This window comes from Corythoichthys intestinalis, chromosome 1, assembly GCF_030265065.1.
Source record: "Corythoichthys intestinalis isolate RoL2023-P3 chromosome 1, ASM3026506v1, whole genome shotgun sequence".
Lineage (NCBI taxonomy): Eukaryota > Metazoa > Chordata > Actinopteri > Syngnathiformes > Syngnathidae > Corythoichthys > Corythoichthys intestinalis.
In genome coordinates, this window is record NC_080395.1 from 32,130,729 (window position 1) to 32,157,299 (window position 26,571).

The 26,571-nt window shown below is 40.0% G+C and overlaps 1 protein-coding gene across 1 annotated transcript in view; it reads right to left on the reverse strand.

The window, feature by feature from the left end:
• LOC130917846 (RNA polymerase II elongation factor ELL-like) overlaps positions 1-26,571 on the reverse strand; it is a 45,299-nt gene that overhangs the window by 7,415 nt on the left and 11,313 nt on the right. Inside the window, exons 3-5 of the mRNA XM_057839584.1 lie at positions 11,727-11,854; positions 7,623-7,786; positions 1,965-2,209 (exon numbers count right to left, since the gene is read on the reverse strand). Of these exons, the coding sequence (XP_057695567.1) occupies positions 1,965-2,209; positions 7,623-7,786; positions 11,727-11,854 (537 nt within the window). The remainder of the gene's footprint in view (positions 1-1,964; positions 2,210-7,622; positions 7,787-11,726; positions 11,855-26,571) is intronic.

Here is a 26,571-nt window from a genome sequence, read left to right on the forward strand (position 1 = left end):
TATCCTTAATAAATACTGCCGGTACTATTACGAATGGCAATTACACAGAGCAAAACAAATAAATAATAAATACAAATTTGAATCATATAATAATAATAATTCCTGTAATAATGTAACGATTCCGGTTCTAATATGGCGGATATTTTTTGCGTGCTAGACCTGAACGCACCGCTTGCCTGACGTGCCAGTGAGATAGAGGGGCAGTTTACATGGTGACGCTCAGAGAATACGACAAATTTCAAATTTCCATTTATATGGTTCCGTCTCCATTCGAACAATGTCGCAATTCCACGTGAAAATGATGTAGAATTCATGCCAGGCCCTATCTGGCAATGCAGATTGTGAAAGAGTACATTTTATTCATGCTTATAAAACACATAAACTGTTGTGAATCTACTGTATATTCCCCTATATTCGTTTGTGAGATTTTACTCATACTTACTGTTCATATGTGCTGCAAATATTCCTATGAACCTATTACATTGGATTTCTGCTTCATGCCTTACCAAGGTTTGACTCCCTTTCGTCCCAGCTACAGCTAAATTTCCAAGGTCGTACCTTCTGTGGAAAATCCCCAGGTTGAGCTGTAATAAGTTTCACTTCTGTTTCACAGTAAGCATCCAGTTTTGAGAAACAACACCAAATAAGGCACTTCCTAAACTGTTGCTATTCTGAACTAACCAATCACTGCATGCCATGTACTCACTTTCTGCATATTCTATTATCATGTGACTTTGTCAATAAAAGGGGTGCACAATGAAAAAAGAGTTGGAGATCTATCCCCACCTGCACGTGAAAGAAACTGAATTCGAATGACTTTCCTTTGTCTTTGAGACTGTCCTTAGAATAGAATACTGGTTGTGTTTTATTTCCTGACAGAGATTTACAAGGCGACAGCCAATGATGCACTCTGACACCATCAACCTCCTCAGCCCAGAAGACAACATACCCGCCCACTCCAAGCAATGGCATTTTTCTTTTACTCTAAAAGGCACAAAAATGGAAACATTCAACATATTTAAACCAAAGAGATTATAAAAACAGTAAATTAAAGCCGACATTCCACCATATTTGCTGTTTTAATGTTTAGTCGCACCGCTGCGCACGCCCAATGTGGCGTGTGCGAGTGCTGACATTATCAGCGCGGGAGCTTTTCATTGATATGGATGCGGAGCAAGGCCCCTCTAGGGCCCCGACCAAATATGACGTAATGTCCGGGTTACAAAATCGTGCCAGCAGCCCCCCCGCACAGAGAGCCCCAGTGGGCAACATGGAACAAGTGTGTGAAAGTGTCCAACCCGTTTCATTCTCGGGACATCCCTACATGCATGAAAGCAATGACGCGAGTAAATCCCGCGTCAACATACACGGGAATTTCCCTGGACATTTGTGAAAAGGGCTATAAATAGTCATATCTCAAGCATGCCTTCAGATGTGGAAACAAATGGCGAGTCAAATTTTACGTCAGATGTCGAAGCGATTGTATGTCGAGGTACCCCTGTACTTTTGTTAATATCATTTAAATATGAGTTCAACTAATGACCACCTTACCAAAAGACTACCCATCAGCAGGCGGGTAAATGGTAAATGGTAAATGGACAGCCAGTACTCGTGGCAGAAATATTGTAAACAAAATTCAAATTCAAAAATAAAAAACCTCACACCATTGGCATTGGGCAAAATCCTTCAATCGGTAAAACCATCACTTCTCAGGAAATGGAGTCAACAGCATGTTTATTAGGCTATTAAGTTGCTTTGTCAAGAAAAAGCAAAGCATTTTCAACCATTTACTGTAGATTTGTTTTACAATTTATTTTTACCATGAGAAATAGTAGAAATAAATACCACTTTGACATCTATCAGCAGAATTGTTGATACATCTATTGTTTCTGATAATATTTAATTGTAGGTGTACCTAATAAAGTGTCCGGTAAGTGTGATGTACTGTATGTGCTTCGCCATACCTCATCCAATATGGCACTGAGCTCCGCTTTGTCCCTGGTAACAACCCGCTCTCGCTCCAGCCATAACAGCAGCTCGGGCTTTCTGTAGGACTTGAGAGCCAACAGGTGAATGATGCGCTCCCTGAGGGACTTGTGGTGGGCCGAGGCCAAACTGCCGCTCCACCGGCTGGGCGCAGGAGCTCTGCAAACGCTGCTGTCTGATGCAGACAAAACGGGTGCCTTCTTATGTAACTTGACACTTTTACCTGCGCAAACAATACAGGAAAGCTTGATTAATCACTAGAAAATCTACTACAAGGAGCTTTTATGACTAAGCGCAAACTGACATGACGCCTACAGTTTTCTGTCCAACTGGAAAACAACTGTGTGGTAACATGAGTATCCTGACTGCTCAGTCCAATAGGGCAAAAAGAGATCATTCAACTTAAAGATGTACAATGTAGGATTGGTGACAAAAAATGGTCCTGCAAATAGATCAAAATATTAACTAGCAAAAATGTCGTCCCTCTTCAGGTTGCCAGAATGCCCCTTCACATTGGAGAACCTGCAGGAAAAGAACTATTTTTAATTTTCACGCAAGATGTTTTCAATGCAAGAATGCCAACATGTAGAATTGATGATTTAAAGAGCAGTCATACGAGGTCCAAGATAGTTAAAGGGCGCTTTCACACTAGCATTGTTTGGTCCTTTTAAAACGGACCAGAGTTCTTTTCTCAGAAAGTCCGCTTCGTTTTGTAAACGTGAACGCGCATTCGAACTCTAGTTTGGACCAAACACATGAACTCTGGTCCACTCAAAAATCATGGGTCTTGGTCCACTTTAGGCGCACCCTGCTTCGCTTGTGAATGCAAGCGAAGCAGGGTGCACTTTTAACAGTAGCCGAGACAGGCGGAGCCTCCCGGGTTGGCCGTTTCGTGAGTCTCGCTCTTCTGGAAGTGGCGACAATTTACCAGTCCAAAATGTTATGAAAGTGAAAGTGATTGTGCACCTGTGTGATTTGGGGTACCCCGTGGTTCTCTTTCGTGGTTCAATTTTCCTCTATGCATTTTTTATATATTCCAGTTCGCTCGGCAGGGAGTTGGGAGGAGCCGACCCCGCCGCTGGCCGAGCGGCTACTTAATTTATGCTACATTACGTGCAGCGTCACAGTACCACGATGTGAGGCTCCACGCTCCCTCCTCTCCCAGGGGGAAGGTATTTCCTCTTTTATTTGTCCAATCAGAGTGTGCCTTTCGTCCACGTCATGGTACTCAGAAAGTTTGGTTGGCGCAGTGTGAATACAGCTGCAGCTTTCGAATATTTTTATAATCGAGTAATCGACTGAAAATTTTATCGATTAATTGGATGAAACATATTTTTAGGTGAAGAGCAATTATACATATATGTGAGAAAACAAGACGTTTCATTTAATATTGAACCATTTTCATTCAATCAATGTCTTTATTTTCGATGTACATTGTTGAAAACAGCCAACAATTGCATCTCAGATGTAACTAGAATAAAAAAAGACTAATTCACTGCTTTCACTCAAAATTTTTTTTTAGATCTTATAAAAAATATTATATCCATATATTAAATATATATACTGTATATTAAATATGTATTTCTTGCCTAAATATTCCATTATGCTTGATAACACACATCACTTAAAAGTTAGGTGTTTTTCCCACGTGTTTCAATTGAATTTCTATAAATTGTGTCAAGCTATTTTTAATTTCTAGTTAAGTTTTAAGTTAGTCTAAACTGTAAGTCCTGATTTTGTGTTTTTGCAGTGTTCAAAATAAATGTATGATACCTGCTGTATTGGAGCACATTAGGGACCAGTGCTACTTGGTGTTTCATCCAGCAATGACTACTGAGCTAAAATTGATAGTTAGCATTATTAAGTTTTTATTTTACACCCTCATCACTCTACAGCGCTATGTTTTCACAGTTTAAATAAAGCCTGTATGTAAGATACGTTAGCCACGCATTGAGAGTGGTCATAATGAATAGAAACCTAGCCCTCCGCAGGGCTAACGCTACGTGAGCGCATGACAGTAACGCTAATCTTATTATTAGCGCTTAGAAGTCTACTGCTTTAAGATGGCGGCTGTTTACTAACGCCGCTGACTCTGTCATTTCACATCTAGTTCAACATACATGTGATCGCTATGAGATGCATCAGACGCGAGCTGCTACCACCGTAGCATCATGCGGGCTAGTTTCTCGCAACGTCGTCGTCGTTTGTAGCGGCTGTCGGCCGCAGTAAGTTTATTTATTTATTTATTTATAATTGTTTCTTCCTCTACGCACGTGACATCAGCGCATTGTCCCGCATTAAAAGTATTCCGGGCAAAACGTGATGCTTAGAGCTGTCAAAATTAAATGATTACTCGAGGTGAATAAAATTACTCGGATCAGTTTTTAAACTCTAGTTACTCGAGTTGCTCAAGTACTCGTTTCAGCTCTAGTGAATACTGAACCTTTTTCAACAAGTCATTTGCAAGTGTTGGTTCGAGCTAGCTCTCCAACCGGACCTGGTCCTCTTGCTCTAATGTAAAAGTGCCCTATTTCACCATGATCGAAATGAGGGAGGGCTACTTTTCTCAATGTAAAAGGACACTGGCAAAGATATCTATAATTTGGTAATGCATTGACAATATCTACAAAGACGATTTAATTGATCCATCCATTTTATTTTCAATTACTGACTAAATATATACACGCGTAAAGACTATCTTTGCCCCGGTCCATGGATCCACATGCTAAATAACGTAGCATCGGTCAATGGATCCACATGCGAAATAATGTAGCACAACCACACTAAATGAATGCATATCCTTGTTTTGCTTCTCTTGTTGTCTTGAATCCATTGAGATTCGTAACAACATTTTTAATTGAGTGGTAGACATAGAGGGGGATGAAAAAGTATCTGAACCTTTTGGAATTTCTCACATTTCTGCATAAAATCACCATCAAATGTGAGCTGATCTTTGTCAAAATCGCACAGATGAAAAAACTGTCTGCTTTAACTAAAACTACCCAAACATTTATAGGTTTTCATATTTTAAAGAGGATAGCATGCAAACAATGACAGAAGGGGGAAAAATAAGTAAATGAACCCTCTGCCTAAGGAGACTTAGAGAGCAATTGAAACCAATTTTTACCCTACAACTTATGGTTGTATGGCATGGTTGAGAGAGCATCATGATTTGGGGTTGTTTCAGGGCCTGGACAACTTGCAATCATTAATGGAAAAATGAATTCAAAAGTTTTGCAGGAAAACCAGAAGCCGTCAGTCAGAGTTGTAGCTAAAAAGAGGATGGATGCTGCAACAGGACATTGATCCAAAACACAGAAGTAAATCAACTTCAGAATGGTTTCAGAAGTACAAAATACACGTTCTGGAGAGTCCAGACTTGAACCCCATTGAGATGCTGTGGCACGACCTAAAGACAGCGATTCATGCCAGACATCCCAGGAATCTGACTGAACTACAGCAGTTTTGTAGCAAACAATGGGCCAAGATTAGTCCTGATCGATGGGCCAGACTGATCTGCATCTACAAGAAGCGTCGGGTTAAAGTTATTGCTGCCAAAGGGGGGGGCACAAAATATTAAATGTGATGGTTCACTTACTTTTTTTTTTTTTTTTTTTTTATCTTTCTGTCATTGTTTACATACTATCCTCAATAAAATACGAAAACCTATAAATGTTTGAGTGGTTTTAGTTAAAGCAGAAATTGTTTTTTTATCTGTGTGATTTTGACAAAAATCAGATGACATTTGATGGTGATTTTATGCAGAAATGTAAGAAATTCCAAAAGGTTCAGATAATCATACCACAGTAATTCAGACTGTTTGTCAAAGTTGGTGCAGCCTTCGTTTACAGAGCTGTGCCAACCCGGACGAAGACTGGTCTGGTGATTGGCTGATGATGAACACAGATGCGAAACACAAATTTGCGATGCACAAAGTCTTTAAAAATGGGAAAATCTTCGCTTAATCACTGAGAACAGTTTTAGAATCATTTACAAACACATATTTCTTTAATGTCTATTGAAATATTATGGCCATTTCATGAATAATTAAAGCGCAACCCTACATTGTGCACCTTTAAAGAATAATACTAGTATACAAAAGACAAATCAAGTCGACTTGCCTTTGGAGGCCTGCGTAAGATTACCTTGCTTAGCTAGCGTAGCTTCTATTGTGTCTCAAAAGCCAAGTTATTTGATGCACTCAAATTTTGTATGGTAGTCAACTTATTTCTGGACTTGTATGTCAATTCAAATGTCACAAGAGTTAATCAAAACATCATCTACACAGGTAACAAAGGTTTTATGATGGCAATAATTTGACTATGGAAATGTATTTCTGTGATATGTATCAGAATGAATGTATTGTGAAGATCACAAAACAATAGAGCTTTATGACTTGCGTTCTTCTGCAAAGTTAACATTTAGGGGGCAAAAACATGCTAAAATATGACTGAAATTGTTTAGAAACACTATCTTTTTTCATGTTGTTGGACTTACATATGAAGCCGATTTAATTTTGCCACACTATACATGTAGTTAATTTGATACTGTATTTAAAATATTTTAGAGGACATGTGGATATAACTGACTCCCGATACTGTACCGATACCACAATTTGGTGACAAACGCTCTTTAAAAAAAAAAAAAAAAGGTGGACGCGTGTAGATGGTGGTGCATCTTGGGTAGGTGGTTGCAGTATTTGCAAATTAGATTCCGAAAAGTATATATTGGAAGCTTTGGCACATTATTTCTTAGTACTCCTTCACATCATTATAGTGCCATATCGGTACCGATACCGTTGTTAGTATCGGTTAAACACAAGTATTTAATGAACATTTTTGAATGCGTCCAGCAGGTAAAAGTATAAAAACCACAGTACCCGATCATTTTATGAGGTCACATTGTCTGATTTAAATCATCAACCCAGAAAATTACCTGTTATTCTACAAAGTGTATGCAAGCTATTTATCTCCCATGTGAAAATGATCACTTCAGCAGCTTGCGGGGCGTGTTAGGACATGGGTAAGAGCTACCACCCCTTGCTCATCTCATTACATATTAAGCTTCAATTTGAAGGTCACAGTGGGGACTTTTATTTCAACCGCAAAATATGCACTGCAACACTATCTGTGATGGCAACAATAAATCAAATTTGCAACAATGACCGTATGAGACGTTTGCACGCACACCATGTGTCTCTTTCGTAGATTATAAAATTCTTCTTAACGTGTAAGTATAAGAGTATGTCGAAAGCTAAAATTTTTTAATATGCGCACCTTAAAAGTACGGACTTGTTTCACAACTCACAAGGGCTAAGATTTGGACAAAAATATTTTGAATTTGAGCAAGAGTCTGATATGGGGGGGTCTAACTGCTGCCAGGAAACAATATTGCACAACTGCACCAAGCACTGAAGAGAAAAAACTAACAGAAAAGAAGCTGGCCAGTGTCAACTCTGCACATTTGATTTATACGTTGCGTGATGCTCATGCTTTGTACCACCTAGTAAAACACATGAAGTCATTGTGCGCTAAAAAGCGAGTAATTCCACAGGAAAGAGCTGGTTTAGCAAAGCGCATGGCGCTCAAACCTACAACAATTGGGCTGTGGGGCACACGCCTCTAGTGGATACTTACTTGGATGTGTAGCTCCAGGTTTGATCTCAATAGCGGAGCGACTCCAACTGTCCTTTTCCACCTGAGACATCCTCTCTCGCGTCATCTGGTAGGAATCCTCTGTGGCACACACGGTGATCTTGTCCTGGATGACTCCTTGACCTTCCAGCTGCTCGCAGCCGTCACTGCAAAACGCAAAATAAATAAATGAATCAATAAAATAAAAAGCCACTGAGATGAGGATGAGGTGAAGACAAAGCCCAGTGAGCTACCTCGCAGTAGCAGACCAACATTGACTGAGTTCAGTGTGATTTATGGTGGGATCTGGCCAAGATGGCCGAGGTTACTTTTTGTTATGTCATAGACTGGATATAGCAGTGCATGTAAAAAAGACAAAAAGGTTCATGGCAGGATACAGCCTGTTGAAAACTTCCAGTTTGGTTCCGTCAAATTTGGCTCTAAAGTGCTGCCTTGTTAAACTCTTCCAGCACATTTGGCTCTAAAGTGCTGCCTTGTTTAAACTCTTCTAGCACAAAAGTTAGGCACTGAGCACAAAAAATCACTGGTCTGCTTCAATTCTGCACATGAATGCACACTTTCTAGCCTTTCTGTTGGAAATATGAACTCACTTGTGGGACCAAAGCAAGCAAAACAGCTGGAAGAACATGTTAAAATACTGTATAGCATTACCGGTACTTCTCAAATCGTGCGCCCCAGGGGGGCGCAGAGCGATGCCGGGGGTGGCGCATGTGACCTCAGGGAGACTTTTTTGCTGTTTGAGAATAAAGTGTACTTGCACAGCTACTTAGTAGGTGGCAATGGCGCTCTCATTTTCAGAGTGTGCGCAGTATTTCTGAACCAAACAAGAGCACACAGCAAAGAATACAGTTGGAGATGAGGAAAGACCAGTCTGTTTACTGTGTCCTAAAATGTTTGCAGCGGACAGTGGGAAGACAAATCAATTTAGACAACACTAAAAGACATTAGACCCCGATCACATAGATAAGCCGCTTGATTGTTTTTCATTGAAAATGTGCCGAATATTGCCAACAATCGTCCCGCTTTGTCAATGTTACATCAGTAAACCAGCATGCTCTGTTAGCATGTTCAGTGCAAAAATAACCCACACCATAGCAAAGGCGCTGATACTTCCTTCAGCAAAAATAAAAACTATGCCTCTGTCCAATGACAATGTCGATTTTGTTCTATTTTTGTTTTTTCGGTCAAATTGTTTGGCATATTGTCTTCATAAGTTAATGTTGACGTTACAGTGTTTAAAATACATGTGTTTCCTTATTTTGTATGTCTGAACTGTAATTCTACGGCGCGTTGATTACCAATAAACATCTGTGAAATGAACTGGAGTCTCCGATGTCATCTACACGCTAGGCCTGAACGATATATCGTTTAAACATCGCCATCGCGATGTGCGCATGCGCAATAGTCCCATCGCAAGGACGTGCGATAGTTTTTTCATTTCATTTTTTTAAATCCACAAACGTTTGTTTTGAGCAAGGAGCGAGAAAGAGAGTGCACAGTCTCTCATTCTCTCCAGCTCGCAGTCATCGGCTCCTCCCCCTCCCCTGCTAGAGCGGAGTGGAGGGAGGAGGGGCCGAACAGCAGAGCGGAGGGAGGAGGGGCCGTTTTCAAAGTGAAAGCAAGCAATCAAGCAGCACGTTGTATAGGGAAGACTGTCTCCAAAAGGAGTTTTGGAAGTATTTTGGCTATCGACAAGAATATAAGGAACAAAAAACAGCCCTGTTGACAGTGCCTCGCCATGGTTGCCTCAACAAGAAGTAATCCGTCGAACATGTGGGACCATTTAAAACGCAGGTATCTATGCATTCCTGCTACGAGCTTCCCATCAGAGGCTTTTTAGTACAGGTGGGAACATTGTTACGTGCCAACGTTGTTGTCTCAAGCCTGCAATGGTGGATAAACTAGTAGTCTTGGCCAAAAACCTATGAGACCCAGTTGAGAATTGCTGAGCAAGGAAGGTGGACGATATGCAGACAAATACATAAATTTGGGAGTTAAAATGGTTCTGTTATTCATCAGTTATTTGCTGTTATTCAGTTCAATTATTTACAAGTTCAATTGAGTTTCTGTTTCTTTTATATTTAAATTAACTGTAAATCGTATTTTTCAAATAACTATAGTACAGCTGCACATAAAGTTTTGATACTTAATATTTTTTAAATATTTTTACAACTTTGTTGCAGTTTTGCAGTTCTATATTGTTATATTTTGTGTAAACAACTCAGGGGACTAATGCACTTGCACTTTTATTTGACAGATTTAATATTTAAGTTCAAATATGTTGACAACTTTATTGTTTTACTGAGGTTCTTATTTATTGTTATAGTTTGTGAACAACTCTTATTTGTCATATTTAATATTTTTGTTCAAATATGTTTACAACTTTGTTGTTATTTTACCGAAGTTGTTATTTATTGTTATATTTTGTCAAAAACTCAGGGGACGAATGCACCTGCTCTTTTATTTGTCATTTAATGTATTTGCTGCTGTTGAAGTGTCAAATATTGTGTTCAAGAAATTATCTATTTTGTGCAGACATGGCTTCCTGGATCCCTTCATAATAATACAGCAATCTTAATCATTCACAAATGAAACCGTATTATATGAATACACTGTGGTCACGGTGTGTCATGCAAAGTATTTCCAAACAGCTATTCAAGTCATCTAGTGAATATTTCTTTAAAATTATTTATTTATTTATTTTTTTACTATCGCAATATAATATCGCAATATATTGCACACCTAAAAAAAATCGCAACAATAGTTTTTTCCAATATCGTTCAGGCCTACTACACGCACGCACAAATGTATGCATGCATGCACACATGCACGCGGTGATAAAACGGAGCCGTGAAAATTATTATTTACCTTGCGACAAATGGACTTATTGCATATCGCGACAGGTTAGTTAGTTAGATGGAATTACGACCCCCCGCCCCCTTAAAAATGTTCTCCTCGGATCTACACAATTCACGTAGGTCACCCTTTCTGACTTCAAAACGGCGAATTTCGCCGAAAGGTGAGTGATTTTCATGCCTGAATATAATAATGTGATCGTCATTGACAAAAGTGCTTTATTTTGAAAGGAAACTGGTAGTTTTATTTTGCATCAGTGCTGAATGTCCTTTCCAGCACAGTGGTATTGTTGTAACTTCATTCGGTCCAGCGACGCCGTACAGAAAAAATAGACTTCTGCGTCAAACCTACCATTACCTGCGGCACATCGTAGACGATTCCGCAGGCGGTGGAAATTGTCATATTGATTAGGATGCTTGCGAATACCTTCGACTTCGTGAACGCAGGCAATTTTCTTGCAGCCGCAGGCGGTGTGAATTCGGGGTAAGTTTCAAAGCTGTCACTACTAGTTAACTTTAACAAGCAAATGCCAGCTGCACTGGTGAGCAGGAAAAGAAGCAGGAGTGAGACTGAAGGCTGTACGCGCATGAAGCAGAGAAACATAAATATATTTCTTTAATTAAAGAACCGATCCCTTTCAGCCAATTCCGATCCTCGGAAAAATGGCGCGATCAGCCGATTTCCGATCACATGATCGGATTGGGACAGCCGTAATACTGTATAAAAGAGGGGAATTTTAATGTTCTCCCTCCCAGAAACAATAAAGCTGGTTGTTCTTCTTCCTGTCACTTAGCCTGTTAGAATAATATAAGCACACAACTGGAAGCAGGGTCGGTTTTAGATAGCTGTCCTGCAACAGGAGCTAGCAACCATAAACAAATAAAACGATCCAGTTGCCCAGAAAAAACAGTTTGTTCTGACTTCAACAATAAAAAAAAGCACACAACTGGAAGCAGGGTTGGTTTTAGATAGCTGTCCTGCAACAGGCAGTAGTAACCATTAACTAATAAAACTATCAATTTTTCCAGAAAAAACAGTTTGTTCTGACTTCAACACAGTAGCAAGAGGTTTCTTGCAATGATGTTAACAGAAAGTGTGACCTAATACTATTAGCTTCTGATAAGTGGCGCTATGTAACGTCATGCTGAAGTGTTGGCAAGGGATTCTGAATTGCTTACTAAATCAGAGACTGAGTTCACTCTTCTCCAAATTGGCACAACAGCTGCCTACCTTGACACATATTGATGGATGCAGTCGAAGCTTGCTTGTGGCTGGTCTTTGCAGTCGCTGGATAAGTAGAATGAAAAGATGCGAAACGCATTGGGTGACTCTACCGTTGGAGCTGGCAGCTTGATGTACTATGAAGGAAAAGAGTAGAACAAAGTTGGTGAATGGGAAAGGAATGGCGTTAGGACAGCGTTTAAGACAGCATCACAATGTAGACATAAGCTGACTCGGCATTTCTGATTGTGAAACAAGGGCTTCACTTTGCTCTGATAGCTCACTGCACAAGTCTTTACTTGCAGGCTTTTACAAGTCTTGAAACAATGTGCACCGCTACAACTGTATATTTAATTTCACTCTTATGAAAGTTACTTATCACTTTGCTAAAGCTGCACAGGTAGCTTATCTTAGAATGTGACATAACACTTTAATGAAACTGTGCACTATTTACCTCTTCAATAGACTCAAAGCTTGTGTAGGTTAATCCCTGATGTGGTTATAAGAGCAGTCAGAAACCATTTGGTAACGCAGGACTGTTGAATTCACATTTGTGATAGACTAACAACCATTTAGCTATGAACGGACTTTTGAACAACTGTGCTGCCATGTAGAAACCTCGGTCTTCGATCAATGCAAGTTAATGCTAATCTTTGAGTAATATATCTTAGAGGAAAAAATGCAAGCGAAGCATCTAACTTATCACTTGTTCTGTAGTTGATTCAGTATTTCTCCAAGGTAAAACCACAGAAGCTAAAATCATTGCAAATGGTTGTGAGATGAAACAGTTGTACAAAGGTCAGCTTCCTTGGCCTCTGACTCGCCATTAGATCTTTACACTAAACATTTATCAACACTAGGGCTGCCAGTATTTATCAAGTAATTGATTATCAAATTAATCAACAACTATTTTGATAGTCGAGTAATTTGTTACAGATAGTGGTGACCTAAGAATTGTCCAAATCCTATCTAACTTATTCAATACTATTGATGACAATAGTCACCCAGTATAATTAAACTGGAAGGGAACCCAGTCCGCATGGAATTGACACATATATCAACGCCAATGGCAGCAAATATGGTACATAGTTTTATTTTCCACATAAAAAAAAAAAACAAAAACCCTGCAGTATATATTCTCTATTTAATTTCATTATAAAATTTAACCAATTAAGAAAAGAGGGGGGAAGTACTTATATATATATATATATACGTATATATAATCTGTATATACACATTTAAATAAAAAAGAAAGGAAAATTTGTTATCTTTTAAAAAGCATTTATAATTTTATTAATTCAACTTTTTAAATTAACTCAGTGGCTGCCATTCAAAGCAACAGACTGGGAGGGCACACCCTCCCGGTTCAAATGGATTGGACATCTATAAGTGACAAACTAATTAATTCACAGAAAGATGAAAAGAGCCACATGATTAAACGTCTAAAATAGTCAATGGCAGTGAATGACTTGGAAAGAAAAAAGCAAACGGAGCTTAAATATTTATACTTAAGTTGTCCGATTTGTGACTTTTTAACCAATAACCAATATCCCCAAATTGTCTAACTTCAAAAATCCGATAGCAAACCAATATCGATATACAGTATACGGTCATGGACTTAACATATTATGGCTAATTGTATTGTGATGCCCAACTGGATGATTTCCTAATGATAAATGTAAGAACTTCAAGGCTTTACAAAGTAACACTCTGTGGAAAAATAAAAGAACAACTTCAACTGAAGTTATGGGAATAGTGCCTATATTGCACCACAATATTTATTGCCCGGAGTAATTTCAAACCAAATAACAGTAAGAGTCGATTACTTAACTAATCGCCAAACTATAATAATCGGTTATTTGCCACTCCCAAAATAATTTACAGAACAGGGGTGGCCAACCCTGGTCCTCGAGAGCTGCAATCCAGCTTGTTTTCCATGTCTACCTTGTTTAACACACCTGAATCAAATGATCAGCTCATCAGCAAGCTCTGCACTTGCCTGATAACAATCCTGATAATTTGATCCAGGTGTGTTGGAGGAGGGAGACATGGAAAACAAGCTGGATTGCGGCTCTCGAGGACCAGGGTTGGCCACCCCTGTTATAGAAGCGCTACTAAAAAGCTTTTTTAATTATACATCTTCTAACTCCTCAATAAAATACACAGTAGAATGTGTTTAAATGGTGAAAACCTCTTATCTGAATTTCCAGGAACTTCATCTCCGAGTAAGGATCTGACTTGGTGGTACTTGGAGTAAAGCAACAACATGACTACATGATGTGGGAAAAATGCCCTTTCACAAGAGTGGGGCTGTTGGACAGCACATCTATGACCACGCAGCTGTAAAACTGTTCTGGTCTTGTTAAAAAGCCAGCTTTCTTTCTAACTGCAAGCACATGGCTGCACATGATATATTTGAAGGGGCCATGGCGTTGTCAGTGACAAGAGAGTGTAGAAAGACACGTCGACGCTGTGTTTAAGTGCAATGCATTTTAAAGGTGTCACTAATTATATTGAGGGTCTGGGTCTAGCTCAAGTAGTAAATCATTAGACCTTCGCCACAGTGACAACTCATTACCTCAACCAAGGTTGGAATATTCGGCCTAGACACTTCCAAAATTATGGTACATTCAGAAGATAAGATTGTGAGAGTGTAATACATTTTGGTGTTGAACTAATTTAGTATTTCTGCGAATGCTAGAGGTCAGTGGGTTTAGTTTAACTTTTCTGGTTATGTTTTTTATTGAATTGTGCAACATGTGGTCCGCAGACGAACCCAGATGTTATAAACACCGAGTGATGGTGGTTTGTTGGAGCACTTTGCTTGTTCCTTGCGAGACCTCCGATCAGCAGACATCCAGACTCCCACTGTGCAGATTGCAACAAGCACTCTCGCTAGATCCACTGGCTCCTCGCTGCCTCATGTCTCCTGAGTAATTCTCTATGACAATTCAACTTATATGACCCCTAGTCTGAAAAAGGTCTCAACTCTTAGCTAATCTGACAGATCACATTTAATAAAAAAATTTCAGTGAGGAAAAACAAGGTCAGATGAGGTAGATAACTAGGAAGCTGGTGCAGAAATGGGCGGACTACAAGTTATGATCATTGAAGTCACATATAGTGTATATAGAGGTAAATGCGACAAGTTGGGAGTCGACGGCATTGGTAACAGGTAGCCATCTTAAAGAGCATACGACACCAGAAAAAAAGTCTTAAATGGCATTATTATGTGAATTAGAATCATATTTTGAGACGATTCGACCATATACAACAATTTAGCAAAGCGCAGATGACGAGAAATTAGTCTTTTAATCTGCCGGTTAGCCACGCCTACAATTATAGGGCTTTAGCGTCCCCAACAGGTGGATGACGTCAGCGGTAGACTAGGCTCATCGGTTTTACTATTCAGCCCACTGAGGGGGAATTGTTCAGGACGAGGAAAACGAGACGAAGAGAGCTGCAAAATGTCATTGTTTCAGTCTCTCTACTCCCAATATTTTTACAGGATATTCTTTTTATCCAAGTATTTTCCCCAATAGCTATATAAATGGCTTGAGAAGGACCAGTCAGCCCGTCGAGGGGGAACTATTCACAATGAGGAAAACGCGACGAAGAGAGCGGCAAAATGTCATTGTTTCTGTCTCTTTACTTCAATATTTTTACAGGATATTCTTTTTATCCAAGTATTTTTCCCCAATAGCTATATAAATGGCTTGAGAAGGACCAGTCAGCCCGTCGAGGGGGAACTATTCACAATGAGGAAAACGCGACGAAGAGAGCGGCAAAATGTCATTGTTTCTGTCTCTTTACGTCAATATTTTTACAGGATATTCTTTTTACCCAAGTACTTTCCCCAATTGCTAAATAAATGGCATGGTCATGACAAATAACTTGTGCTAAATGGAATATAAAATAATAAAAATCCATTTATTCAAGACGACATGGCAAAATTACTCCATAATGGTCAAAACAGTCGACTTTACCTTTACTGTCACACCTGCCGAACGATATTTTATGACACTTAAATCGGACATATGTCATTTCCCTTCCCCGGCTTCGGAGAATGTAAACAGACCAGAAGGAGTGACAGCTAGCCGACATGCTAACCCGAACCGAGGGATGTTTCTAAGTCTTCGAAGTGGAAAATCACACATAACTAGCCTGGATTATTTGACATGACGACCCGGTTGTCGAGTTTCTTTGCGGATCGGCAAACCGCCCGGCGGAGAGCAATTTACAGTTCGTTCCCTGGAGGAGGGTGGCTGGAATTGTTGTGTAGCTAACGTGCTAACAGCTAACTGCTAATGAGCGTGAGGATAGCTTTTTACATGCCTATCAATGATCAAACGTAAGTAGTCCTTTATTTAAAGGAATTTTATAGTGTTTACTTTGTAATCACTGTATTCGTATTTGACATAATACAAAACAAGATGTTTACTCACTTCCTTGTAAGTCCAATGGTCCCACAGTAAATATCCACGGTGAATGGGAACCTTTTGAAACTCCAAAAAGGCGCATACGCCTCTCCCGCATACAGAATGATTTTTCTGCAGCCGTTTGGCTGGCGTGATGCAAAAAATAAAAGTATTAATCCCCCAAATCAGCTGAATCCTTCGTCCTCATACACAACAGTACACTGTAGCGTGAAGGGGACGTCTTCTACCGTACACGTCACAGCGCCCTCCTCCTCAATGCGAGACCGAAGCCGGAAGTCACTCATTTTCCTGGCGCGGGATTCAAAAAACTAAATAAATATAGCGATCGCTTCCACACACATCCAAGCGGTCCATATCATTCAGGAGCATAAAATACCGCGTGTATTATGAAATAAACATGCTTTTTCGTGTCACAAGCACTTTAAAGTGCTTACGACAGGAGAAAAAAAGTCTTAAATAGCATCATTATGTGAATTAGAATCGTATTTTGAGACGATTCGACTATATACAAAAATTTGTCAGAGCGAAGATGACGCGAAATTAGTCTTTCAATCTGCTGGTTAGCCACGCCTGCCATTATAGGGCTCTAGCATCCCCAACAGGAGGATGACGTCGGCAGGTGAATGGTTTCATCTGTTTTACTATTCAGCCCATTGAGGGGGAATTATTCAGAACGAGGAAAATGCGACCAAGAGAGCCGAAAAATGTCATTGTTTCAGTCTTTCTACTCCAATATCTTTACAGGATTTTCTTTTAACCCAAGTATTTTTCCCCAATAGGTAAATAAATGGTATGGTCATGACAAATAACAGTCTTGTGCTAAATGGAGTATGAAATAATGAAAATGCATTTATTCAGTACGACACGGCAAAATTACTCCATAATGGTCAAAACTGTCAACTTCACCTTTACTGTCGCATCTCCCGAACGATATTTTATGCCACCGTAGTTAGTTGGGCTTTTGTCATTTCCCTGTCCCGGCTTCGGAGAATGTAAATAGACCAAGAGGCGTGACAGCTAGCCGACATGCTAACCCAAATCGAGTAATGTTTCAAAATCTTCGAAGCAAAAAATCACACATAACTAGCTTGGATCATTTCACACGGCAGCGGGGTTGTCGATTGTCTTTGCCGATCAGCAAACTGCCCAGCGGCGAGCAAGTTACAAGTCGTCGTTCCCCTGCTGAGGGCAGAGGGCTCGTTTGCGGGGAAGCAGCTGGACAATGACCGCCGGAAAAAACGTCCCGACGTCGGAGGAGCGCATAGCTGCCATATGGTCAACACGAATATTGCAAAATAATGCTTTACTACACGGCGAAGACGTAAACAGCGAGAGAGTCATAGGAGAGCGGCTGCTGTTGTTGTGCAGCTAACATAGCAGATTGATCTTAGGAGAGCTTTTCTACATGCTCATCCATGATCAAACGTAAGTACATAGTCGTTTATTTAAAGAAAGTTTGTAGTGCTTACTTTTCATTCACTGTGTTCGCGGCCATTATTAACACAAAGTTGCAATTTCTGATCGGGTGGAAAATTTGACAGAACACCGAGTACAGGAAGAGGGCAATAAGCCGAGTATAGTGCTCTCCCGGCGGGGGGATGTGCAACAAGCCGCCACACTGCTGCGGTCCATCCACTTTAGCTAGCAGCATGCAGGCTCTCTCAGCCAATCGGCGCATCCATGCACGCTCTCAGCCAATCAGCGCATCGTTGTCATAGAGATGACAACAGAAGTGGGAACATGGAAGATATTTGACTAAAAATGAAACAGAATTTAGCGATAGAATAGTAGCGCATAGTGATAGATCAGCGATTTATACAAATATGTTTAAAAAAATTATTAATTATTATTATTAAATTATTATTATTATTATTATTTTTTTTTTTTTAAAGTGCCATTTGCTCTGGGTCCGCAGAGAGGTGCACCGTGGTCTGGTTGTGGACCGGGGTCCACGAATTAGGGACCCCGGCTATAGACTAATCCTAGTAGATTCGTGTACGTCGCGATTTAGTGGTTGGCCGCAATTACTTTGTTGTTTGTTTTGCACACCTGTAGCAGCCCAGCGTCAGTCAGTGTAAACAGTAACGTTGTTTTGTGTTTTGTTTATTAAAACTTTATTTCAAGTCTTTGCCTTTTTGTAAGACTCTCCCATTAAGTATTGTCAATAAATGGCTTATAATTAATAATAACAAATAAATTTAATTTCTAAATTCATGTCAACTTAACAGATCTATTTTTTTTTTGTCTTCATAAATTACTTATTTTCCTGAAACAAGGTTGGCTGCTGGTGGACTTCTCTACCACAAGGCTTTGTGAGTTTCCTAGAGGAAACCCTCTTTACAATATACTGTATGTGGCGCCCCAAAAGCCTACACACTGAAACATTGCAAGGTGTCCGTTGATCAAATTGCAAAATCAATTAATTGACGGTCAGGATCACATGACGCTCTTGCATAACTGCTTCGTGCGGACAAAAGTCCCTTATAAAACATGTGCTCATTTTCCACATTGCCAAGTAAGCACAGCTAATAAGCACAGCTAATCTCCACCCTTCTTTGAGTCGGCAATGTTACATGAGCATCAATAATAGGTACTGAACTATTTATGTCGTTTACTTGTTCATCCAAGTACAGTGGTTCCTCAAAGACCACCTGCTATAAAGCTAAAACTATTTTGATATCTTGCTGTTAACTGTTGTTACCTGTATAAGAAGAGATTGTTAAACATCAGCTTTCACTTGTAATAATAGTTGAAATGTTACTTGGAAAACATTGTTTGTACTTGGAGTGCGTTCATTGCCACATGAGGATTCAATTCGCAAATGCTAAAAAACCCAAAACAATTATGGTCAAAACGCAAATGCTGTTCAACACTCATAGAACAAAAGTGAATAGCGAAAAGTGAAATACTCCCACATTTCCCATCTTTTTAATATCATTGTGATTCTCATATCTAAACCCCCTGACAACAATAGTGAGTACACCCCTTAGTGAAAGTTGTCAATTTTAACATACAACATGTCAATATTTTGTGTGGCCACCACTATTATCCAGAACTGCCTTTACTCTCCTGGGCATGGAGTTGACCAGAGCTTCACAGGTTGCCACTGGAATGCTCTTCCACTCCTTCATAACAACATTGCGGAGCTGCAGGATATTGGAGACTTTGCGCACCTCCACCTTCCGCTTGAGGATCCCCAAAGATGTTCAATTGGGTCCAAGTCTGGAGTCATGCTTGGCCAGTCCATCACCTTTATCCTCAGCCTCTTCAGAAAAGCAGTGGTCATCTTGGAGGTGTGTTTGGAGTCATTGTCATGCTGGAACACTGCCCTGCAACCCAGTTTCTGGAGGGAGGGGATCATGCTCTGCTGCAGTATTTCACAGTACATGTTGGAGTTCATGTTTCCCTCAATGGAATGTAACTTTCCAACACCTGCAGCATTCATGCAGCTAGAGGTGTGCGAAATTTCCAATTCTTAGATTATTCGCGATTCGGCCGTGCAAGATTTGAGAACGATTCACAAACATCCAAATTCCGATTATTGAAATATGTTAAGTAAAGCAGAACTAAAACAAGTCAGCGCGGTCGCAGCGCAATGCGGTCCGTTCCTCATTGCATCCCGAGAGTAAACATCATGCTTGCCATTACCTGGGTAATGACAATGCTCAACTCACGGCTCTGGCTCAACTCATGCTGCTAGATTAAAAAACAATAATACCTGACTGCTGCCGTCAGCCGCTAGAAACTACGTCCACATCATGCTACAATAGGTAATAGATATCATATATGTATATAGAACTAGATGCGAAATGACAGACTTGCCGGCGTTAGTAACAAGCTGCCATTTTAAAGCAGGAGACTTCTCTAGAAGGCTCTGTTGTAGGGAACCTAATTAACTTTTTATCTAAAATACTCCTAAATTGGCAAAATCTTGACTTGAATCTATCTTTAAAACAGTTTTAAAACTTTACATTAGTAGACAGAAGGGAAATTATGGAATAACGGGAGCAATTTTAACAACTTTAACGGTTGATTCACAACATTACATTACTTGAATGTTAAAAGCTGCTGATACAGAATGGGGACTGCAGTATTTTATTTACTGTTTTGAACTGTTAACTTGATACTGAAATAGTCGTTTATTTAAGCCTGAGAGGCTTTTTGTACAATTTTTGTAACTAATGTATGAAACATTGAAAGCAGCTAATAGCTTCGGGGGTTTGTGGGTGTTATCAATAATCGATTTAAAATCGAATCGTTGCCTCTGAATCGTAATCGTAATTGAATCGTTAGGTGCCCAAAGATTCCCACCTCTACATGCAGCCCCAGACCAAGACATGCTTGACTGTAGGCATGACACACTTATCTTTGTACTCCTCACCTGGTCACGGCCACACATGCTTGAGACCATAGGAACCAAACAGATTAATCTTCGTCTCATCAGACTATAGGACATGGTTCCAGTAATCCATGTGCTTTGTTGACATGTCTTCAGCAAACTGTTTGCGGGCTTTCTTCTGTACAGTCTTCAGAGGAGGCTTCCTCCTGGGGTGACAGCCTTGCACACCAAATTGATGTAGAGTGCGGCGTATGGTCTGAGCACTACCAGGCTGATCCCCCACCTCTTCAATCTCTGCAGCAATGATGGCAGCACTCCTGCGACAATCTTTCAAAGAAAGCATTTGGATGTGACGCTCAGCACGTGCGCCCAGTTTCTTTGGACGACCAACCCGAGGCCTGTTCTGAGTGGACCCTGCTCTTTTAAAACGCTGGATGATCTTGGCCACTGTGCTGCAGCTCAGTTTCAGGGTGTTGGCAATCTTCTTGTAGCACAACAATACGTCTTTTAAGATCCTCAGAGAGGTCTTTGCCGTGTGGTGCCATGTTGGAACTTTCAGTGACCAGTATGAGAGAGTGTGAGAGCTGCACTACAAATTTGAACACACCTGCTCCATATGCACACTTGGACCTAGTAACACTAACGAGTCACATGACATTTCGGAGGGAAAATGACAAGCAGTACTCAATTAGGACATTTAGGGATGTAGTTTCTCAGGGGTGTACTCACTTTTGTTGTCAAGGGTTTGGATATTAATGGCTATATTTTGAGGCGATTCTATTTTGAGGGCAGAACTGTGAGGGGTGTACTCACTTTTCTGATACACTGTATTTTAACGTGTGGTAACACATGCAACCAGTGAGCAGTAATAACCGTTAAACTGTATGTGCAACCAACACCTGTATTTGGCAAAACAGTTTCAAGCATTTCCTTCTGGTTTTAGGAAATCGCGGCAGGAGATGTGGACAACACATCTGTTGGAACTTGAAACGTCTAACCTGAATCTACAATTTCTTTGGTTTAACACAAGATGTTGGTGCAGAGCTACCAAATATGACAATACCCTATATTTAGGCTTGTCCTTGTTTACGTATACCAGTTTTAGATAAGATTAGTTCAAATCACATTTTGCTGCTTCGAGTATTCGTTTAGTGGAGTTGTAATGGTTTGTTATGAAAGTGTTTGTATTTAGTGTTATTTAATTGGGTGGATATACTGCCCTTTAGCGGCAACAGTTAATATGACAAAACTCATTTAACATGGCAGAATCCAGCTGCTCCCTGTTAAGACCAACAGAAGTTTTTCTTTGAGCCAATGTTTATAGGTATATTTAGCCGTTTTTTGTGAGAATATGTGTTTGAACGAAATAAGAGTATTGTGTATAAAAACAAACAAACATACAAAAAAAAAAAAAAAAAAAAAAAAAAAAAAAAACATTTCATCACATTTAAACTAGAGGGCTTTTGCTATGCAAGTTAGCTAATTGTTCTGTTGCTGCACTTAGATCCTCATTCATTCATTTTTTAAAAATACCATTTGAGGCTAAGCGCAGGTATTTTAATTTATTTCAAAATAAAAGTGTAATTCTCCATAGTTTGAAGACACACTTGGGAATTTTACTATGTATTCACATTTAATGCTCTTTTGAAAGTGCAATCTTCATAATCCGATTACTCCATTATTCCAACTAACTAGTGTATAGATTAATCGACTATTAACTAGATAAGATGTATGAAACATCACAGACTCCAAGTCTTATCAAGTTCCGCTTAAAACCATCAAATCAATCCAGTTATGTCTACTAGGCCAGCATACACTGGAAGTCTACTAACCTGTTTTCCAGGTTTGGTGATGTGACGGTGCAGATAGTGGATTAAACAGTTCTACGAGGCAGACGTGAAGTCTTCTGGGTATCATTTTTCACTGAGGGTGGGTACTCCAAATAATCTAGTACCTGTTCCACCCCTGGTGCTAGTCAATAACACAACACTTAAAATATTTGCATGTCTCTGAAAAAAGTGCATGCGAGGTCCGTGACAACAAAGCATGCACTAGATGAGCATAAGTTTCACTCTTAGTCAAGTCATCATAAATGTCTTGGCGCACTGGACAGGAAAAGGCTTTTCCTGAGGTTATCAAACTCTAAAGTTGATGGAACAAAAACTGTGAGAGACTGCTGTCGGTGCACAGGGCTTATGTTTCCTGCGAGCTTTTGGCTGAATGTGGTGTCGGGGTGTAGAACTCATGCAGCCTATTGTTTCCATATCCTCTACGGCCTGAGTAATGGCCTTCTGAAAACAGGCCCTCTTTTGTTCCGGCCTCCTGGGCTCCAGAGCCATGGCACGGCCTCGCCTCTCTGGTTTGATGGGAGGAGGAGGGGAGTACAAGGAGCGATTGCGAGAGAAACCTGCCGCCACCACCGCTGTCGGTTACCAGCAGGAGGCAAGCCACACTTGGCTGCATTCAAAATGCTCACAACCCATGTGTGACTGCGTTAATCCAGTGTGAGCAACAGGAGGCTGAGCTCCAACTCCTCTCACAAGGGCATAATCAGCATTTCTGCCACTTGGAAGGCTGAGGAGGAACAAGGCCAAGGATGGGCTATCTATGACACACACACACATACACACAAGAGAGTCTGGCTGTCTCATCCTTGCTGCTGTCAAATAAACTCATCGCATTCAGACAAAGGAGGAGATGCATTACCAGAACCACTTGATGCCATTTGTGTTGATTCTATTCCACCAAAAGTCGACCGAACACATACACTAGACTCGGTCACTCAACAGGCAATTGCCCTTCACGCATACCTGTGTACAGAGTCACTGCTAGGATTGGGAATTTTCGGTATGATGCCAGTACGATATGTATCTAAGAACTAAAAAAAACGTATTCACAGTAGAACTTGTCGTAGTCTTTGGTCAGCAATAAAACTTCAACATTTGGGCATAAGAACAGCCTTATTTATAAAACCAGAAAATTGCTCCAGAAATGTGTTTTTTTTGTTGCGTTGAAAATTGTCCCATGTCATTATGTAGTTATCACTGTACTTCCTTCATTATCTACATCATCATTGGGAAACAGTGCTTTGACTTCTTACTGGAGCGCTGCAGTAAGAAGTCAAGCATGCCATCGCAATGATCTAAGAAACGGGCTGGCCAACTTCAAAATAAAATCCAAAACATTCGTGCATAACATCAAAGCAATACTTAGTTCGGCCTTTGTTTTGAAGTTGGTCTAAGATTGCAATCATTGCTATGTGCAAGTACTAATGCTATTGCTATGAAGTGTTAAGTGAGCGCTCACTGTGTTAAAAAATAATTACCGTATTGGCCCGAATATAAGACGGCCCTGATTGTAAGACGACCCCCTATTTTTCAAGACTCAAGTTTGAAAAAAGACTTTTTGAACACCAAATTAATGTTTATACAGAAAATAATTACAGTACATCTGAAACAAATGATTATAACAATATATTTGAGAGAAAAAGCATGTTATTTTGCCTCATTCAAATCTTAATATCTGAACATTTAAATATGTAAACTAAAGTGCAATCACATTCGTAAATGAAAGGCTTCTGGTTTTTGGAATGTAAATAAACAAATCTATTATGATAAAACAAAATTGCAATAACTGCATTAACCATCAAAGTGAAGTCTAACTGTAACTGTAGTCTTGAAACAAATCAGAGTAAGGAAAAACATTGTAATAAAATAATGCAAACTGGTTAAACTTGAGAGTAGCTGAGAACTGTCATGACAGAACATTACTCCTCAAGTTCAGCATTCGCTTAATTGATATCTGGCGCCATCTAGCGTCGTGAATGGGTATAATGTCTAGACCCCGAATATAAGACGACTCCCACTTTTTCAGTCTTATTTTAATGCAAAAAACACCGTCTTATATTCGGGCCAATACGGTATAATAAATTGTGAAGCTTTGAATAACCAATTGCTAGCCACGTGATAGCTGGTGCGGCTGGCAGATTTTGTATCGATTGGGAAGTCTGGTACTGATGGGATTGTATCTCTTGACTTTACGAATGGATATCTTGTCGAATCGTTTTTTTTGTCACTATTGCAGTATCATTTGTCGCTATAGTAATAACGGCAACTTCATGTTGAAAACCAAACTTGAAGTATGTAATTCGAGTTGACTTTTTTTGGTATCCTTGGCTACTTTTAAACAGCAACAATCCTGAATGAAGATACCAAAGACCGAAGAGAGAGAGAGTGGGAAGATTTTACTTTTTACATGTTGTTGCTAGGGGTGTGATACGATCCGATTTGTGATACAAAGCTCACGATAACGATGATCTCTCGATATAGCGATACAAGGATTATCGATACATTGGTCAGGAAATCATTCTAGGATATTGTACAAAACAACTGATGAACAGACAAACAAGCTATCTTCATTCCTCTGCTGTAAATTTATCACTAAAAGACATCAAATCCATTTGAACTGGGAGGTTGCCAGTGAATTAATCCCTCCCTCTTCAAAGTGGCCCCTCCCACTTCTATGGCTGTCAGGGGCAGCCATAGGCAGTCAATAATCGTCGTATTTTGAGCATGTCGTCATATGTCGAGACAATTGACGAGTCAAATTTTACGTCGGATGTCGAAAGGATCGTGTATTGACGTGATTGTATTTTGAAGTATCACTGTTCCTAAATCTAGTTTGACCCAGTTTTGCATCTCTAATCATTTATCTCCAGTTTATTATCGACTTCTTGATAATGTTTCAGTCGGCTGGATCTGCACTATGTCGCTAACTAAAATTCACATGCTGGGTGATTAATGTGTCTGCCTCCAATGGGAGACGGTGCATGTAATCAAGACTGAGCTTGTAATCACCTTCCATTTGCAATTTTACAGAGAGACAGAGCCACAAGCCCCTATGCTTGAGGGAAGAGGAAGTCAGACTGCGTCCTTGAGACTTTCCCAAAATTGATGCCAAGAAGAATTTGTCTCTGGCAGGTGCTCGAGGCCAGACTGTCAACTTCAACAAATTGTGGGTCACTACGACCCCTCCCTGTGCAGCCCCCAAGCAAGGCTACACATACTCTTGACACGTGTATGCGGTTGGGAAACAAGTGCCCTTTTATTTCGCATAAGCGTGTACCCTGGACTTTCACATGAAGGAATTAGATGGGACGCAGTTCATGTAAGCCAAGATGAACCGGTTCATCAAACAGTGAAGTCATTTTTCTACTATCTACGTGGCAAGTTGTTACTAAAGTTCAAATTTGGCTGCATAAATATGTAACACAACCACTATGTATGATTCGTAATCTCTACATTTTTTAAATTTATAGCGTGGGACCATTCCATGACGTAAGTCGAGTGCCTATTTATTTGGAGACCTGTCAGAACAATTTTAATATATATACTTATCATCTGATTTAGAAAATGGCTAAAGATAGTTTTTACTGTAGAATAGACTTCAAAGAGTACGAGATTTAAAGCTTCGCCATAATGTGCACCACATCGAATCACCGTCCAATATACCGTATCTAATGCATAGTTTCTCATCGTGCGATAAATTACATCAACATTCATTCGCTCGTCCTGGTTCTCTTTCTCTCTCCAGAAAAATACTGTCTCTCTCTCGAGGCGGGACTCACATAAACACAATACAATGATCCCTCCTTTTTTGCGGTTAACGGGGAGCAGAACCCCCCGCGAAGAGTGGAAAAAACGCAAAGTAGGGTTTAAGTAGGGTACCTGCGTGATGTGTGGGGGGAACCTGGTACACCTGGTTGGAGGTTTGTAGCAGGCTTTGGGTGTTCTCAAAGCAGGTAAAAATTGTGAAAAAAGTACCACTGAAAATGAGCCTGGAGGTCCAGAAGGTGTTTGGAGAGGATAGCATACCCGTCAACCTGAGGCCGTTGGCAATCTTACAAATGGTCACGTATGCCCTTACAAATTGGTGACTAATCTTACAACGTTTTATATAGCGTGCAATATGAAACAAAAATAAAACTCGATTTTTCAAATAATATGAATGTATTGGTAGTATTGTCACATATAACCTGGTGCAATCAAAGAACAATATCTTCAGCTACATTATGATT